Raw genomic sequence first — 18,852 nt, 5'->3', positions numbered from 1 at the left:
ATCTAAGTGTTGTGGCTGGTGATTTCCTAATTCAGTGGTGCTCAACCATTATAGGTGGTCCCCAAGCATCTAATGCCATGTTATATGATCCTTAAGAAGGTTGCTCTCACCCATATATACTGTATTGGCTACCCAAAAATAGGCTCTGGACCTTGGGGTTCCATCCATAGGCTGAGCACCTCTAACCCAACACTAGTAAGAAAAAAATGTGCTTGCAAAGTGAAAAGGTGGGATAGTGACAGTATTGACTTTTTCTTTTTACCTGGGGGTCCTCCGCCAGGCGTGGCATAGAAGAGGCTCTCACTGATGCTGGACGTTCCAGCATCTCCCCGGCTATGTAGCTGCCTTGATTAGGGAGCTGCTCCCTGCTATACTCTCTAACCTCTGGCTCCTGAAAATAAAGAAACAGCTAGCTCATGGGATCAGCTTTCAAGATCACATACTGTTCCCTTGTGGCACACGGCAACACATTCTGGGGTCAATGCCAGATATTCCATTCTTCAAGTCACTAGATTATGTAGCCGCAGCCGCTGTATGCACCAAGAGGATTCAAGGAGTAGAAATATTTTATAAGGTTTGGAATTAAAGAACTGCAAATGTCGACTGCAGTGAGGCACATCAAGGTCAATTGTCCACTCAGAAGTTAATTGAAAAAGGAAGTTTAAAGTGTACCCAGAACAAAACACATCGGGCAACCACTTTGTGAACCAGATTGATACTTAACCTATCAACGTAGAAACCAGTGCCATCACCATCACCATGCCAAGAATATCACTGGTTGTTTGTCTCCTGTTGCAGAATTTGAATAAATATGATGTGCATATTGTAATAGGATTTATATATTTAAATTTAGATTTGAAACTATATTTTGTTACATTTTATAAACATTGTAGGAACTATGATCACAATATGGACTTGGTTCTATTAAGGTGTCATTTTTGTTTGGGGTCCTCATAGGGTGATTCCCCACACTTCTAATGTTAGTTGCACTGGAAGTGAGGGCCACAGAGAAAAATTATAACCTCACAGAAGTTCTAAGTTTTGCTCTATCCAAAATGTATGTGAAGGTTCCTATTAATGTAGGTCATGGTATATGTATGTGAAGGTTCTCATTTATCCAGGTCATGGTATGCAATAGCAGTCCCCAAACTTCTTTTTTTTCAAAAGGGACCAGTTTTGTTTTCCACAGACCGGGGTTGGGGAGGAAATTTGGGGGGGGTTTGTGTGTGGGGGGTTTGGGGGGGGGGGGTTCAGGATGATTTAAACACATTACATTTATAAAAAGATATAATTAGGGCACTACCATCTCCTCCTTAGCTCCCCCTCCCCCTCAGATCATGAAGCATTTGATTCTCATGGGAGTATGCAACCTAGATCTCGCACATGCACAGTTTACAGTTTGCTCTCCTATGAGATTCTAATCCCGCCACTGATCTGACAGGAGGAGCAGCTCAAGCGATAATGCAAGTGGCTATAAGTACAGATCAAGCCTTGCTTGCTTCTCGCCACTCACCTCCTGCTGTGCGGCCTGATTGCTAACAGGCCACGGACTGGAACCTGTCCGTGGCCCAGAGTTTAGGGTCTTCTGGTATACAGTATGTATGTGAAAATCTCATTTATCCAGATCATTTGGCTTGTTCTAGGTCAGTGATGGCGAACCTTGGCACCCCAGATGTTTTGGAACTACATTTCCCATGATGCTCATCCACTCTGCAGTGTAGTTGAGCATCATGGGAAATGTAGTTTGAAAACATCTGGGGTGCCAAGGTTCGCCATCACTGTTCTAGGTCATGGTATATATGTAAAGGTTCTTATTTATCAAGGGCAAGGTTTATCTAGCACTAGTAATTCACATTTAACTGGATGTTTTCTATAATGTTGAAGACATTTCATAGCTGTTCCAAGCAACATCAGAACTGTTGAACAATATTACAGAACAAGTCCAGTTGAATGTGACTACTATTACTAGATATTATGACCAAAACTAAAATAAGAAGCATTGACAGAAGTAAGCCCTTGTACACACGGTCAGAGATTCCGACAACCAAATCCGTCGGATTTTGTCCGTCGGATTTTGTCCGTCGGATTTTGTCCAACAGATTTTGCCCGAAACTGTTGCAAACACACGGTCGGACAACGTTGTCGAAAAATCCAACGTGATGACGTTATTTCGTTACGACGGGACTACGTTCACGCTAGTAGCCAATAGATTTGGTGTAGGAATTTGATCTGAGCATGCGTGGCACTTTGTCCGATCGGAATTCTCTACACATGATCGGAGTATGTCCGATCGGAGCATTTTATCAGAAAATTTTACCAACAAGTTGGAAAACTTGGTCCGCCGGATACTCCGACGGAAACAGTCCGATGTAGACCACACACAGTCGGAATATCCAACAAAACGGTCCGATCGGACACATTCCGTCGGAATCTCCGACTGTGTGTACAAGGGCTTACACTTTAAGCTCATATATTTAATTTGGATCTTGTAAAACATGACACTTACACTTCAATTTAAGAACAAAAATGTGATATATTGCAGCTTACAAGTATTTAGATGTGGTGGACTTGTTTTTAAAGTTTTGAAAAATACCTGTCCTCTGCATTGGGTTAAAACAACATTATTAGCTTTCTCAACTATGTTCTGTAAACTATAAAGCAACAACCTAATATGTAATAGACCTGAGGAGAAGGGGAGGTGTTTGTAGCCCATATCAGGAAAGCAGCCTGAGGTGACCATACTGATCCACCCTAGATACAAGGTTCTGAATAAGCATTGTCACTAGGCCCTTTCACATAAACCAGATAAGTTTTTTCTCAACAGGGGATCCATACCATGCTGAGCTGAGCTGAGATGCCCGCTCTGAAATGCCGAACGGACAGGAACACAGCCCGCTCTGCTCTATGGGCAGTTAGATGTAAGTGGACCTGATCGGATCTCTTGTGTGAAAGGGGCCTTAGGCCCCTTACACACAGGGCAGGCTCCATTGGAGTTTGCCTGCTCGGCGGGGAATCTGTACACTGATCTTCACTAAGCAGGTGGGTGGCTTATGCAGAGCAAACAGACACAGCCCGCTCTACTCTATGGATGGTCAGATGTAAACGGACCACCTGTCCACTTATACCTGACTGCCATCCAATCCAAAATGCCAGACAGATGGAGATCCCCATTCGTCTGTTTTCAGTGGACAGGATTGGATCGGATGTCAGCGTGGGTGTCAGACAAATGCCAGTTGACACCCGTTGCCTCATAGAGGAGACTAGAGGGTCAGATTGGGCCCCCCTAAAAAATCAGGCTGACCTGATGTGAAAGGGCCCCAGACCCTTTCACATCATCACAATCCAAGTGAATTATCGTCACAATCCAAGTGTGTTATCGTCACAATCCAAGTGAATAAAGTAAAGAGAAAGGAAGGCAATACAGCCACCATATCTATAGACTGGTAAGCTTCAATAGATTACATTTTTCTTTTTGGGTTTAGATATGCTTCAAAAAGTCTAATATATTAAAAAAAATATCTATATTGATATTATCTAAAAAATTACTAAGCAATTAACAATTTATTTAAGAGCGTATACATTAATATAAGAAATTAAAACAAGGTTGAAAAGGGGCCTGAAATAGTAGGTGTTTAATTTTGCATGAATAATGCTGCGTACACAATCGGAAATTCGGCCAGCAAAAGACAGATGAAAGGTTTTGGTCGGAAAATGCGATCGTGTGTATGCCCCATTGGACTTTTGCTGGTCGAATTTCGGCCAGCAAAAGATTGAGAGCATATTCTCTTTCTATCCAAAAATGCGTTCATGTATGCAATTCTGACGCACAAAAACTCACGCATGCTCAGATTCAACTATGAGACGGAATCTATTGGCTACTGGATATTGAAGTTCCTTTTTCTAGTCTCGTCACAGCGTTCTTGACGGTCGAAATTTGGTGTGACCGTGTGTATGCAAGACAGCTTGATCAAAATCCCGTCAGAATTCCGTTGGGAAAACCATCAGAGCTTTTTCCGACCAAAATTCCGATCGTGTCTACGCGGCATAAGTTGTTAAGCAATAACCAGCTAAAGAGATTATTAATATGAATATATATGGGATTTATACAGCGCCAACAGTTTGGGCAGCGCATTACAAAATAAGGATAATAACACACATTTGTCAATGAAATACTAGTGCAAGCAGGGCTTTTTTTCTCAGAGAATAAGTGCAGGAACCCACCTTCTCCAGTCAACTCCACAGCTCAACCCCCCCTCCATAGCTCACCCTCTCACCCTGTCCACAACTCACCCCCCATCCACAGCTCACACTCTCCCCTCTGTCCACAGCTTACCCCCCCATCCAAAGCTCACCCCCATCCACAGCTCATCCCCCATCTACAGCTCCCGCCCCCGTCCACAACTCACCCCCCATCCACAGCTCACTCTTTCTCTCCTGTCCACAACTCATCCCCCATTCACAGCTCACCCTCTCCCCTCTGTCCACAACTCACCCCCCATCCACAGCCCACCCTCTCCTCCCTGTCCACGACTCACCCCTCATTCACAACTCACCCTTCCCCCATCCACAGCTGACCCCCCCCCCATTCACAGCCCACCCTCTCCCCCCTGTCCACAACTCACCCCCCATCTACAGCTCACCCTTTTTCCTCCTGTCCACAACTCACCCTCCCATCCACAGCCCACCCTCTCCTCCCTCTGTCCACAGCTCACCCTCACCCTCCTGTCTACAACTCACCCCCCCATCCACAGTTCACCCCCCCATCCACAGCTCACCCTCTTCCTCTATCCACAGCTCGCTCCCCCATTCACAGCTCCCTTCCCCCCATCTGCAACTCACCTTCTCCCCCCCATCCACACCCCCTTTCCCTCCTATCCACAGCTCACTCACACCCCCTTTCCCCCCTATATTCCACAGTTCACCTTAGCATGCGCCTCCCCCCATCCACAACTCCCTCACCTTCTTTACCCTCTGTCAGCATGTCACCTTCCCATGCAAACTCCCCACAGCTCCCCCAACAGCTGTCTCTTAAGTCTGTACAAATGCCCCTCCCTGCAGCTCTCACTTTGAACAATCTACCCCCCCCCCCGCTCTGACCTCTAGAATATCCCCAGCCTCTCCACAACTGTCTCTCTGCACAATCACCCTCCCCTTCCCTCGTAAGCTCTCTCACCTCTTCACAATTTCAATGGTGTAGCCGGCTCCATTCTTTTAGGCAGGGTGAGCTTTTGTTTCAGCCTAGTTCAGTCTTCTCTGTGCAGCCCTGCCTGTCAGATCAGTGTAGCTCAGAGCCAATGAGGAGTTTAAGATTGCTTCACATGGCTCGGTGCTACACAGATCTGACACACACACAGTGGGCAGGGACAGAAGCTCCCTCCGGAATCCCCATTAAAAAATGCTGACAATTGTGGCGTTTGGACTATGGGCACCCATCAACAGATGTGGGGCAGGTGTCCTGGGTGCCATTGCTAGCACACAGAATGCCGATGGAGGAAGTAAGTAGAACTTCCTCTACCAGCTTCTGTGTGAAGTGACAGGCTGGAGAAGAGAGAGCTGCCGAAGGTGGCAGAACGGCGTTCCGCCAAGTTCTGGCTGAAAAAAAGCCCTGAGTGCAAGTGTCTATAATATGTTGAAAGTACAATGTGGAAGTGTCTGAAAAAGTCCAGCACACATCCAGTGGTAGTGCATTAGGGTTATGTTTATTTCTATACCATGGACTTGCAATCATGTGTCAAAATGTCAGGTATCAAGATGATAGATCTCTTATGTGTATTGGTACTGCTAGCAGTATGCTTCTAGAACACGTGATAAAAAGATTTAGGCTGCTGTTGGTCCCTCTAATTTTTACAGTTCTGTGTGTACATGGAGGCACTCTTACAAAATACTTAAGACTTAAAGACACACAGTGCAATGACACTGCAACAGGGACACACATCAGCACTACTATCCAGTGGTGTGGACAACAGCATTACACTGCAGTGACTAGGCAGAATCAACAGGTGACAACATGTTTCACACGGACAGGCTCTGTATCCTCCTATTCTTGCTGCAGACAGGATGACATCTATGTTTTACATTACATGATAACATACTAGTGACATGAACATCTGGCGTTAACGCACATCAACACAGCAGATTACTGAACAGGTACATTTGACTAAACACCCGCCATGATAGTTACTTCACAGGTAAACACATTTCATTCAAACCCATTGGTCCTTTGCCAAACATCTCAGATCACATTCAAACATGCATAAATAATCCTAAAAAAATAATCAGATCCCAATAAACAGACATATTTTATCTCAGCTTATCTACCAAATCTGCGTGGTATGGTCAACACATGTTTCATTTCAAATACATTTAAATATATTGTCGTAAGTGGGACTTGAGACTACCAATGGTGTCAGCATCCCAGAATATATATAGAAAAGGTAGTTGTGGGTATACGGGACGATTACCCAACCATATGATAAAAAAAGTTAATAAATCTTTATTATGATGATATCAAAAACAGAAAGAGGAAAAGATACAAATGTAGGCTGGAGATTTCTCACAAACATGTATACTCTCCTGAACCTCAATCAATATAGACAGTTCAGTCATCAGCATTTCATTGTCAGTGCCCAATGCAATTCCAGCTTCTCTCTTCCTCAGGGGCATGGGCTGAACTTTAGTGTCAAAGACATAATGTAACTAGGCATAAAACAAAATTTTATACCAAAAATATGCATTTTTAGATTAAATGCAAGGGCCCCTCCTGGGCTCAATGAGACTGATCATTTTCCACAGTTTTTTGTCAAAGATTAGGGGTTGAAAACAGATTAATTGACCCTATTCAGGTTCCACATTTGGATACATTTGTATCTGTCCTGGAGCGTGGCCGTCACTGTTTCTTTCCCAGATGGACCGGTGAAGTCGGCAATACTCTGACACAGACTCCTTGTCTGTATTGTTTAAGGTTAGTTTTCATGGTTTTCTTCTCCTCTTTCCTTTTTTTTTAAATATTTCAATAATTTTTTTTTTTTTTTACATAATATATGCAGAATTTTTGGTAATGATGAATTAGCAGGGATTTTTCTTTGCATTAAATGTGTTTTTCAGCATCACTGTTGCATGCAGGGGGTCTCTGAGTGTACCCTGGCCCCCACTCCCTTTGTGGGCTTGACCATCACAGGACTGCATGGAAAGGGTTGTTTTTAAACCTTTGACCGTTATGTACCTCTCACTGATACTGTAAAGCCCCGTACACACGAGAGGACTTATGTCCGACAGACTTCCAAAGGAGTTCCGCCGGAGTTCTGCCGGAGTTCCGACGGAGTTCTGACAGACTTTTCGGCCGAACGGACTTGGCCACACACGATCACACTAAACTCCGACGGATTCGAACGTGATGACGTACGACCCGACTCGAATAAGGAAGTTCATAGCCAGTAGCCAATAGCTGCCCTAGCGTCGGTTTTAGTCCGTCGGAGTAGCATACACACGAGCGGATTTTTCGAAGGGGACCGGGTCCGGCGGAGTTCCGTCGGGAAAATTTGAAGCATGTTCCATATTCTAAAGTCCTTCGGACTTTGGTGAATCAAAAGTCCGTTGCAGCCCACACACGATCGTATAGTCTGACGGACTCAGTCCTTCGGACTTTGGATGTTGAAAAGTCCGCTCGTGTGTACGCGGCATAAGTTCTCCAACTCAATGCATCTGACACGGATTAAAAAAAAAAACCCTGTATGTAGATATAGTGCCTTAAAAAAGTATTCATACCCCTTGAATTTGTCCACATTTTGTCATGTTACAACCAAAAGCTTAAATGTATTTTACTGAGATTTTATGTGAGTTGGTCTATCATATAGAATCCCAATAAAATTTTTGTTTGTAACATGACAAAATGTAGAAAATTTCAAGGGGTATGAATACTTTTTCAAGGCACTGCATTATTGTTTGGTATATGTTTTGATGCATGCCTATATACATCGTCTTTGACACTAAGATTCAATCCGTGCCCCTGAGAGAGAGAGAAACTCTAAATGCTTCAGACACTGACAATGAAAGAGAGTAAAAGCGCTTGCAACAAATTTCCAACCTATATTTGTTTTTAATGAATGATTTGTATAGCGCTGCAAATGCGAACTGAATCACCTCAAGGCACTTGGTCCATCCTATGTTGTCCTGCTTCTTAGAAGAGGTGGGGCTTGAGTTTTTTTCTGAAGGCCCAATGGTTTTCTTCAATGTTAATCCTCTTTCTGTTTTTAATCTCATCATAATAAAGATGTATTAACTTTTTTTTATCATAAGTTTGTTTGTGAAATTAGGTGCCCTTAAAGTCCCATACACTCATAACTACCTTTTCTAAAACATTTTGTGTTATTTTTACTTACCAACTACCTGTTTAAGGTTTTCTCTGGTTCTATTTCAGTAACAAATATGGGATGATACTATACAAGTGATAAGGCATTGAAAGGACTTTCATTCCAGTTTATAATGCAGGTTCTGAGATGGTAACTGAGATTCAGTATTGCATATGCCTCACCCCTTTACCTAGCTGGGGGGGGGGGGGGGGTCTGTACTCTGCTATCATCATCTTTTCCCAACTCACTCCATTAGTGACTCTATACACCCAGGGCTGGGACAAGGTGTGGGCAGGTGGGGCTGCCCTGGGCACTGTAGTATCATGTGAAGTAGAGGGGGCACCACAAGTGGAAATGGGGGGAGGGGGTGCTAAGAGTGGCGATTCAGGGGGATTTGGGAGGGGGGGAGATTTGTGCTAGGAGGGAGGTTTTGGTGGGGGAATTTTTGCTGACACATAATGCTCATAATGAAGACCACAAGGATTTGAGGAGGTAGATTATATTACTGCATTAATCACAGAGAAAAAAGGAATCAAAGATTAAGGGCCATGTTGGCTGGTTCCTATAGACACACAAGTCTATAGGAATGCAAAACCTGGTTGAATCAGGTCAAAATGCAAATCAGAAGGCGGTCACTGGTTGGTCAAATGCACCCGTCAATGAAGTCTTAGGGAGCTCAGAAGAGTCACACAAGCCAGAGGACATAAGCTCTAAAGAACGATTTAGAAAATGAAGCCCTTGTGGCCTTCAGTTTGAGGCTTTCTTTCAAACCTCAAAAGTCTACACTGCAAGCACAAAAAATTACATTTGGATACAGTATATGCCCTAATAGCCACAAAGCATATAAATCTACCGTGTGTGCAAAATTAATTTGCAAGCCCTTTTACTATGTAAAGGTAATGGTGATATAATTGCTGTGCTGCATAGAGAACAGAGCCTTAATAGGGTCCTGCAGTTTCCCCTACTGCAGGCTGCCTTCAGAGAACTGGTGGAGGGGGCCAATGGAAGACCCGTCTCCCTGCCCAAGGATAGAGAGGAGAAGTAATTACAGGAAACTCTTGCACAAAGGCAAAGTGCAGAGTTTGTTTGATGCTAAATTACTCCCCAAGAAATACACAAAGGATTGCAAGATTCAAACAACCATGTTACTTGTATGTACAGAATACTGGATTAGGCTGGATTTCAGCTTTAAATCATTGACATCATGGGAACCCGAAAAGAGAGTCCTTCTAATACACTCATCACTAATTATATGCCTGTGTGTATGAGATATGGGGGGGGGACAAAAATGCATTAATGAAGGGGAATATAATGATTGCCTACTATGGCCTATGTTTGTTATTTGAGCTATGTTACTCAATATGCTTTCTTAGGTAAACAGCAATTTAAAAAAATGTAGCATGTCATTTACTCAGTGTGTGTACAGCAGTCATAGCCATTCAGTAACTCCATATGGACAATTTTCTCAATTACAAACTGTCAACACAGTTTTTTCAAGCATGCACGTTCCTACCATGCATCATTCACACACAATCCCATTGCTGACAGAGTGGCTCATTTAGCTTCTCTATCAGACATGTTTACCAGAGACAACTGTTCTTCAAAGTCTTCATCGTCCTGGTCCAGACATGGTGGTTGAAATATCTCCTCGGGGGACAGTGGGCTGAGTGAAGGGAAACCAGCCCTGAAAACATACAGCAAAAAAAAAAAACTGAGCACTAGACCTACACCAGAAGATCACTTGATATCATGAACTGACGGAAGGGGCACCGTTATAGAACTCACAGCCCTGACAATGTATCCTGCTGGAGGTATGGTAAGGCTTTGGCATTGGATAATATTTCCTCAGGTAATGATGAGGCTTCCATCCTTTGAAACATTGGTGCATTTTTCTATGAAAAAACAATATATATTAATAGTAGTAGTCACATTTAAAACTGATACATGATAAAAAAAATAAAAAAACACATAATGGTAGGGTTGGGTCCACTCAGACTCTGTCCCAATCATCTCTTTTGTTACTAAAAAAGCTTATCTTGGAAACTTTGGAAACTGAACAGGTTATTTCATGTGATTAAACTTCAACATCAGAAACACCTTGCTTTTAACACCTACCAATTAGCATACTAAAGTATGGATTTTATACTGTCTGGATGAAAACCTTCCTAATGGGCATACGTCATATGCAGTAGTAGATATATATATATATACTGTATATACATATATATATATATATATACACACACACACACATACATATATATATATATATATATATATATATATATATAGTCTGTAGACACACTGCAAGTAATGCAGAAGCCAAGAAAACGTTATCTACTTTGAAGAGCCTCTTTCATGAAAACTCTAACAAGCCTGTGCCAGGCTAAGGATGATTATATATATAAGGTCAATAGGACAGTTGAATAGATCACAATTCACTCTTGGCTGGACAAAAGGACCATGGTAAGAGGTCTCAAGAAGCACTCAGACTCCATATTTAGATTGCATTGCATGTTAGTGTGTTCAAAGTGCACAAGGCCATGTCCGGATCTGAGTGATCAGCTACGAGCAGTTGTTCACAGCACATGATGATTCTTAGCCCTGGCCAGGTGTTAACAGGACATTATGATTTGAAGGTTCACATTTAAAACATTGTTCCTAATATGCATTCAATGATTTTTTTAAATGGTTAGTTTACCTTTACAAAAAACTGCCTATGCAGGTAAGGGGTGATTGTAGATAAAAACAAACTGTGCAGTTCTGACTAAAGTTAAATAATGCCCTTGCTATACAGTAGGTGTAGGCCATTTACATACATCCCAAAACCTGAATGGAATACTCCCAGAACATTGCTAAGTTGGGTCTACTTGTTACTGCTTACCTCCACCATCACAGGAGCAACCTTTTTCTCTGATGCAGATCCCCTCAGATCCCCTTGCTCTTTCTCTCTTCTTATGCAGTAGCTCTGAGCTCAGTGTTTAAGAGCTTACTCCTGTGATGGTGGAGGTAAGCATTAATGACTAGGCCTCGTCTAAAAATGTCCTAGCAACGTTCTGGGAGTATTCTAGTCAGCCTTTAGGAAGTATTTAAATGGCCTATACCTATAGCAAGGGCATTATTCAACATGTTTTCCCCCCAGATACATTTTATTGAGGTTTTACAGTTTTGCAAGTAAACCACACACACCTTACAAATAACATCAAATACCCCAGTCTGTAAGCTGCATATGCAATATCTCACAAAAGTGAGCACGCCTCTCACATTTTTGTATATATTTTATTATATCTTTTCATGTGACAACACTGAGGAAATTACACTTTGCTACAATGTAAAGTAGTGAGTGTACAGTGTGTAAATTTGCTGTCCCCTCAAAATAACTCAACACACAACCATTAAACCCCTAGCAACAAAAGTGAGTACACCCCTAAGTGAAAATGTCCAAATTGGGCCCATCTCGCCATTTTCCACTCAGAACAGCCCTCGCTGGGGTCAACCAAAGAAGTTGAGTGCACGTGCTTAGCGTCATATCCAGAGGTTGTCTTTGGGAAATAGACATATGAGTGCTTCCAGCATTGCTGCAGAGGTTGAAGGGGTGGGGGTCAGCCTGTCGGTGCTCAGATTATATGCCGCACACTGCATCAAATTGGTCTGCATGGCTGTCATCCCAGAAGGACGCCTCTTTTAAAAATTATGCACAAGAAAGAAAAAACAGTTTGCTGAAGACAAGCAGACTAAGGATATGGATTACTGGAACCATGTCTAGTAGTCTGATGAGACCAAGAAAAACTTATTTGGTTGAGATGGTGTCAAGCTTGTGTCATGGCAACCAGGTGAGAAGTACAAAGACGAGTGTGTCTTGCCTATAGTCAAGCATGGTGGTGGGAGTGTCATGGTCTCGGGCTGCATGAGTGCTGCCAGCACTAGGGAGCTACAGTTCATTGAAGGAACTTTGAATGCCAACATGTACTGTGACATTCTGTAGCAGAGCATGATCTTCAGAGACTGGGCCGCAGGGCAGTATTCAAACATGATAAGGACTCCAAACACACCTCCAAGACGACTACTGCCTTGCCAAAGAAGCTGAGGGTAAAGGTGATGAACTGGCCAAGCATGTCTCCAGACCTAAACTCTATTAAGCATCTGTGGGGCATCCTCAAATGGAAGGTGGAGGAGCGCAAGGTCTCTAACAACCACCAGCTCTGTGATAGTGTCATGGAGGAGTGGAATAGGACTCCAGTAACATACTTTAAAGCTCCGGTGAACTCCATGCCTAAGAGGGTTAAGGCAGTGCTGGAAAATAATGATGGCCACACAAAATATTGACATGTTGGGCCCACTTTGGGCATTTTCACTTATGGGTGTACTCACTTTTATTGCCAGCGGTTTAGACATTAATGGCTGTGCGTTGAGTTATTTTGAGGGGACAGCAAATTCACACTGTTATACAAGCTGTACACTCATTACTTTACATTGTAGCAAAGTGTCATTTCTTCGGTGTTGTCACATGAAAACATATAATAAAATATTTACAAAAATGTGCGGGGTGTACTCACTTTTGTGAGATACTGTATATGAAAATTGGGATCAATGCAAGGGAAGAACATTGACTGTAAATATCCTCACACATCGCAATTCATGAACATATTTTTTGCTTCCCTATATCATAGCAGTAAAGAGATGTACACTGTCAATCCACACAATAGAATAATTATGCAGAGAAGAGGTCATCTCAAGAATAAGTGCATTCTGTTTATGAGTACATAGTGTGATCACTAAATGTAATGTGTAAATTCGTTTTGTCACAATATCTCAACTTTAGATAATAAAGGTAAGTATTGTACCTCTTTTAGTCACTAAAGCCCAGTATATGACAAAAGTCAACATTGAAATACCTGCTGTGTTACCAGGCACAGGGGTGCTAGACCGGGAAAGGCCAACCAAAGCTCTCAGAGTTGAATTTTTTTGGGGGCACCCCTATGTGCAATAATCTGTTGTTCTTTGAGTAATGTATTAACGTGCGTATGCCACTCCTCAAACTTAGTGGGAGTAGAGGAAAGCCCTTCCATGGCTATAAGTTTGCGTGCAGGAATAATAATCTAGTGATAGGGACTCTAACTTTAGGCAAGCCTCCCTCTTCACACAGACTCCCTTATATACATGTCAGTGGGCCATGAATACTTTGCATCTGGAAAACTCCTTTCATACTGCCAGGAAGGGCTCAGCCCTTCCTTCTCAGAACAGGGCGCTCAGCTGTCGGTTAATTGCCAGCTCCAATCTTTTCCACAGTGACTCACCTGATCATCAGTCCTGCTGGTTACTTAAGCTGTTCAGTTCAGTTCCTCTCTGCCTTCGCCTTGGTCAAACACATATGGAGACTCTCTCCTATGTACCTGTTGAAGATCGCTTGGCTGATGTCCCTTCTGGTTCCTGATCCCGCTTGCTGTTCCACTACACTTATTCTCTGGTTTCCTGATTTCCTGGCCTTTCCTGAAGTATGATGATCTCTGGCTCCCTTGCCTTGTCTGACTATCCATTCCGGGTTACCGAACTCTAGCTATGGTTTGACTAAATTGCTCTGTTTACCTTTTATTATTATTATTTTTATTAAACAAGATGGAGACAGAAGTACAGTTAAATCATACTTGTTTAATAATAATAAAAGTAAATAGAACAAACATAGTCAAAACATAGCCAAAGTTCGGTAACCGGAAATGGATAGTCAGACAAGCCAGAAAGTCAGGAAGCCAAGGATCAACGTAGTGGAACAGCAAGCAGAACCAGAAGGAACGTCAGCCAAGCAAGTCTTTAACAGGCACACAGGAGGGAGTCTCTGTGATGTTGACCAGGTGAAAGAAGAGATCGTCTGGGCTGGACGGCTTAAGTACGCTGGACTGATGAGCAGGATATCACCAACAAGTGAGTCACTGTGGAGAGATAGGAGCTGGTAATTAACTGACAGCTGAGCGGCCAGCTCAGAGAAGGAAGGACTGAGCCCAGCACTGACAGGAAGCCACCAGCAACCCCAGTCGTCATCCAAGGACTGGATGTGGAGGTAGTAGAGAGGTACAAGTATTGGGGGTGCACATAGATAATAAGGTGGACTGGAGCAAGAACACGGAGGTGCTCTAAAGGAAGGGCCAGAGCCGCCTCTACTTTTTTTGAGGGGACTGAGATCCTTCAACATCTGCCAGACAATGCTGAAGATGTTTTAGGAGTCTGTGGTGGCCAGCGCTCTCCTCTATGCAATGGCATGCTGGGGATGGGTTTCTGACACCAACAGACTCAACAAACTCATTCGCAAGGCTGATGTTGTTGAATTAGAATTTGAGTCTTTTACAACAGGGTTGGAGAGGAGAATGTCGTTCAAGTTACGTTCAATCTTGGACAACTCCTCCCACCCACTCCACAATACTCTGGTTAGTCTGCGGAGTACCATCACTGACAGATTGTTACATCCACAATGCATCACAGGAAATAATTTTTGCCTGTGGCAATCAAGATATTTAATTATTTTCTGTGAGGGCTGGAAGTGAAGATTTAATTATGGTTTATGATCAGGATTTTGTGTTGTTTTTATAGTATGTTGGTATTGCGTTGGTTATTATTTGGGTTGGTGTTAGAGAAAGTGGTATATTATTTGTATTTGGTAGTTTGCCTGTTATTTTAATCTGTGTTATTTATTCTATGATGTATTTTAATTGTATGGGTGTTTTATTTGTAGTGTAGTTTTAATTTAGTTTTTTGGTGTTAATGGGTGTTATTGGTAATTTTGTTGTATTTTTGCTTCTTGTTCAGTTGATTGTTGTGATCTTGTGCTGTCTTTGTTAAGTGTGTCTATGTCATAACAATTTCACCCACCCAGAGGGTTAGAGTACCCAGGTATTTATCTAGAAGTTGAATATACAGGGAGGAAATCTGTGGCTTTAGCGAGAGACTCAATGAGAAGGGTTGGCGTTAAAGATAGTTTTGTTTTATGCAAACAGGCTATGGTGAGAAGCCCAATGTGGGTATCCAGCCACATAACAGGCTTAGAGAAATCTAAACCGGGTTTAAAAATGTATGAAAGTTAATAACAAAGATATCAATACCTGGCCCCAGTTAACAAGGCGGTGGACTGCCTGTGATTGCAATGTATGTTTCTTAGTACATATAAGCTAGGCACTGTTAATTTTAATGCGAAGTCTCTATTTTGTATTTTTGAAAAATTTAATAAAAACTATTGAAAACTAAAGATAGTTTTGTCGATTTGACTTGGGAAGTAAGTATATGGCTAATGTGGAGATATAGAAAAAGTCTGTAAGATAGAATTTTGCACATCTTTTGTGTATCTTGGAAGGATACACAGTTTGTTTTTATCTACAGACGCCCCTTATTTGCATAGGCAGATTTTTTGTATTGGTGAACTAAGGCCGGTCATACATGGTTTCAGACCATTAATGGGCTGGCTGAATGTACCATGTTGTTAGATCAATCAACTTGGGTACAACTAACCAGCCAGATTCGCTTGCGTTTATCGCAAGCGGCTGCTATAGGAAAAGACAATTGCTGATTCCCCTGTCAGCACTGTCTGTGTTGATTGGGGAAACATTTTGCAGGGAAAAAAAAATTGCACCATGTATGGCCGACCTGACCCTTTAAGCAGATCATGTTATGTCATGGCAAACACAAACTGCACCACAAGTATGGTTTTAAAAATTTCAACTGTAATTTCAAGATCCACCAATATGCCCAGAGCTCAGTAAACAATAAGCTATACCAACACAGTTTAGATAGATATAACAAATAGTTCTGTTTAATAAGGCACCAACTCCCAAGCATCTTTCACGGCTCTGACAAAAGTAAAGTCTACTTGTTTGCCATGCCTTATGCCGCGTACACATGGGCGGACTGTATGGCGTACTTAGTTCGTCATACAATCCGACGGACAGTCCATCGTACTTTCGACTGAACGGACTTGACCACACACGGATGCACAAACAGTCCGTCGAAAGCTTGCGCGATGACATGTACAGCACGTACGACGGGACTAGAAATAGGAAGTCCAAGACACAGCAAAGCACCCTTCCGCCGTGTAAATCCTTTCTGGGCATGCGCCATTCTTAGTCCATCGAACTAGCATACTGACGAGCGGATTGTCCGCTGAAACCAAAGTATGACAGACAGAATTTCGAAAAATCCGAAATTCTTAGTACGCCGGACTGCACGCTGAAAAAGTCCGCTGAAGCCCACACACGAGCGGATTGTCCGCTGAAATGTGTTTTGACGGACTAAGTACGCCATACAGTCCGCCCGTGTGTACGCGGCATTAGAGCAATTTGAATCTAATTTATCTGTGCTTCTTTTTACTACACAGACAGGAAATTCTCGTACTCCTCAATCTTCCGTTCTGTATAGACAGTGGGTTAACTTGGGGGATAGCTACACAGTGATAGAGCCTCACCTGTTCTTCCAGCTGCTGCCTTTGCTTTTTGGCTTTACTCTGCTTATAATAGTCCATGATCATCATAGCAGCATAAATCTTGCCCACAGTCAGATCTGAGGCTAAGAGAGAATAGAAATATGTTTAAAATAACCACTTTGCAGATGTACAGTAATAATGACCTATAATTGTATTTCAGGTACTTCTACATTCTACATAATGGTTTGTGTTATTTCCAAATATGCAGTATCTTATTCTAATAATAACCCATGTGACTGCCTTTTATGGAAGCCATTGGAAAATGGAGAGAACAATTGACTGCATAATGGAAAGATGTGTACACACTTTTAAAGTAGAATTACCTATGGATCAGGATCCAATCAGAGCTCCATGATTATTTTTTCAGATTCTAAGATAACCAGATATGCCATACTGTATATACCTCGTGGAATCAACCACTTTGGGATCCCACAACTATGCAATATGCAAAACCAGCACTTTGTATTACATATTAATAATACACTCAGGCTGGCTGGAAGATCTGATCAGTCAAATATTATTGCAACTCCCTGAACTCTTTCCTGCACTTGTCACTCTCCATTTTCTGTCCTTTAAGAGCACAAGCAGCTGCCCTGATCATTCCCTCCCATGACCAGCACTCCCCAGATTCCGTCACCAGACAGTGCTTAGCACAGTAGCCCCAACATTAGGCTTGGGGATGTGACAGAAAACTCCCTAGCTATGTCTCGGCCTGTCCCTGGCTCCCAGTCACTTCTGAGGGTTCGGAGATCAATCTGGGGAGGAAATGGGCTACAGAGGCAAAGAAGCTCCTAGGCAGTCTGTCATTCTTTCAGCAGCAGTGGCTGGAGGAAGGGATGGCTCTGAGCTCTGCTTAGTACACCCTTCCCCCGCACTGTCACCCAGGCCCCACCAACATCACCCTACCCTCCCTGATGCAATTTCTATCACCCCACCACCCCCCACTTTTACATCCCCCTTACCTTCTTTTAAATCCACCACTGTACCTGTACCCTGCCTTTTAACACTGCATCTGTACATGCTTCACCCTAATCTCACCTGCATATCTGCACCATGCTCCACTCTCACCACTGCTCCTGTGCCTGCTCCCACACCTGTATGCTGCCTCCCCAGCTCTCACCAATGCACCTGGAAATTGCTCCACTCACACCCAATGCGTGCACTGCCCCTCCACTGCTCCCAATACTGCCCCCTCCCTGCTCTTCCATAATCCCTGCACCCCAAACTGCACAATGCACCACAGAACCTCCTCTCCCCAACAGCCCCAAATGCTGAACCCCACCTCCAAACTCAGCCCCCCCCTTTCCCCACCACACCTACACCCACTTGCTCTTACCACAACACCTTTCCCCCTCTCATAGCTGCACCTTATCTCTAGCCACACTCCATGCATGCATGAAGCCTAGCTTCCACTCTTGCCAATATGCCTGCATTATCACTAACACCACCTACCCACAGACCCATCTCTCCCCTGACATGTGCACCCACCTCCCAAAAATAAAGTAAGTGGTAATACAAAGGAAGAGCTGGCAGAACATTTTCCAACTAATTAGGTTAATTGACAACAGATCAGTCAGTAACATGACTGGGTATAAAAAGGTCTTCTTAGATAGTCAGAGGATCTCAGAAGTAAAGATGGGCAGAGGTTCACCAATCCATGAAAGGCTGAATCTAAAGATTATCAAACATTTTCAGAATGATGTTCCTCAACATAAAATTGCAAAGACTTTAAATATATCATCATTTAGACTTTAAATTTATCATCATCTACAGTAGATAATAGCATTAAAAAAATCCTAAGAATCTAGAGAAATCTCAGTACGCAAGGGACAAGGCTGAACTGTAATGCTGGATGCCCATGATCTTTGGGCCCTCAGATGGAACTTAATTAAAAACAGGCATGTTTTTGTGATGGACATCACTGCATAGGCTCCAAAAATCACTGTCTGTGAACACACTTTGCTGTCCCATCCAAAAATAAATTTTAAAGCCCTATCATGCAAAGAAGAAGCCATATCTGAAACTGATTCAGAAACACAACCA

General features: G+C 42.9%; 1 protein-coding gene and 1 long non-coding RNA gene across 7 annotated transcripts in view; one reads left to right on the top strand and one right to left on the bottom strand.

The window, feature by feature from the left end:
• The window catches only part of CACNA1E (calcium voltage-gated channel subunit alpha1 E), a 330,584-nt gene that overhangs the window by 14,999 nt on the left and 296,733 nt on the right, over positions 1–18,852 (bottom strand). For 3 of the 6 annotated variants that reach the window (XM_077453108.1, XM_077453107.1, XM_077453110.1), the window contains 4 exons: positions 16,792–16,892; positions 10,134–10,240; positions 9,933–10,032; positions 263–391 (listed from right to left, as the gene is read on the bottom strand). In XM_077453108.1, the coding sequence (XP_077309234.1) occupies positions 263–391; positions 9,933–10,032; positions 10,134–10,240; positions 16,792–16,892 (437 nt within the window). The remainder of the gene's footprint in view (positions 1–262; positions 392–9,932; positions 10,033–10,133; positions 10,241–16,791; positions 16,893–18,852) is intronic. The other 3 variants (XM_077453111.1, XM_077453112.1, XM_077453113.1) reach the window with 1 other exon arrangement.
• The window catches only part of LOC143928304 (uncharacterized), a 191,296-nt gene that overhangs the window by 130,820 nt on the left and 41,624 nt on the right, over positions 1–18,852 (top strand). The window lies entirely within an intron of this gene.

Source organism: Lithobates pipiens, unplaced genomic scaffold (genome assembly GCF_037356315.1).
Source record: "Lithobates pipiens isolate NorthernLeopardFrog02 unplaced genomic scaffold, aLitPip1_a1.2 Scaffold_23, whole genome shotgun sequence".
Lineage (NCBI taxonomy): Eukaryota > Metazoa > Chordata > Amphibia > Anura > Ranidae > Lithobates > Lithobates pipiens.
This window is presented reverse-complemented; position numbering and strand designations above follow the sequence as displayed.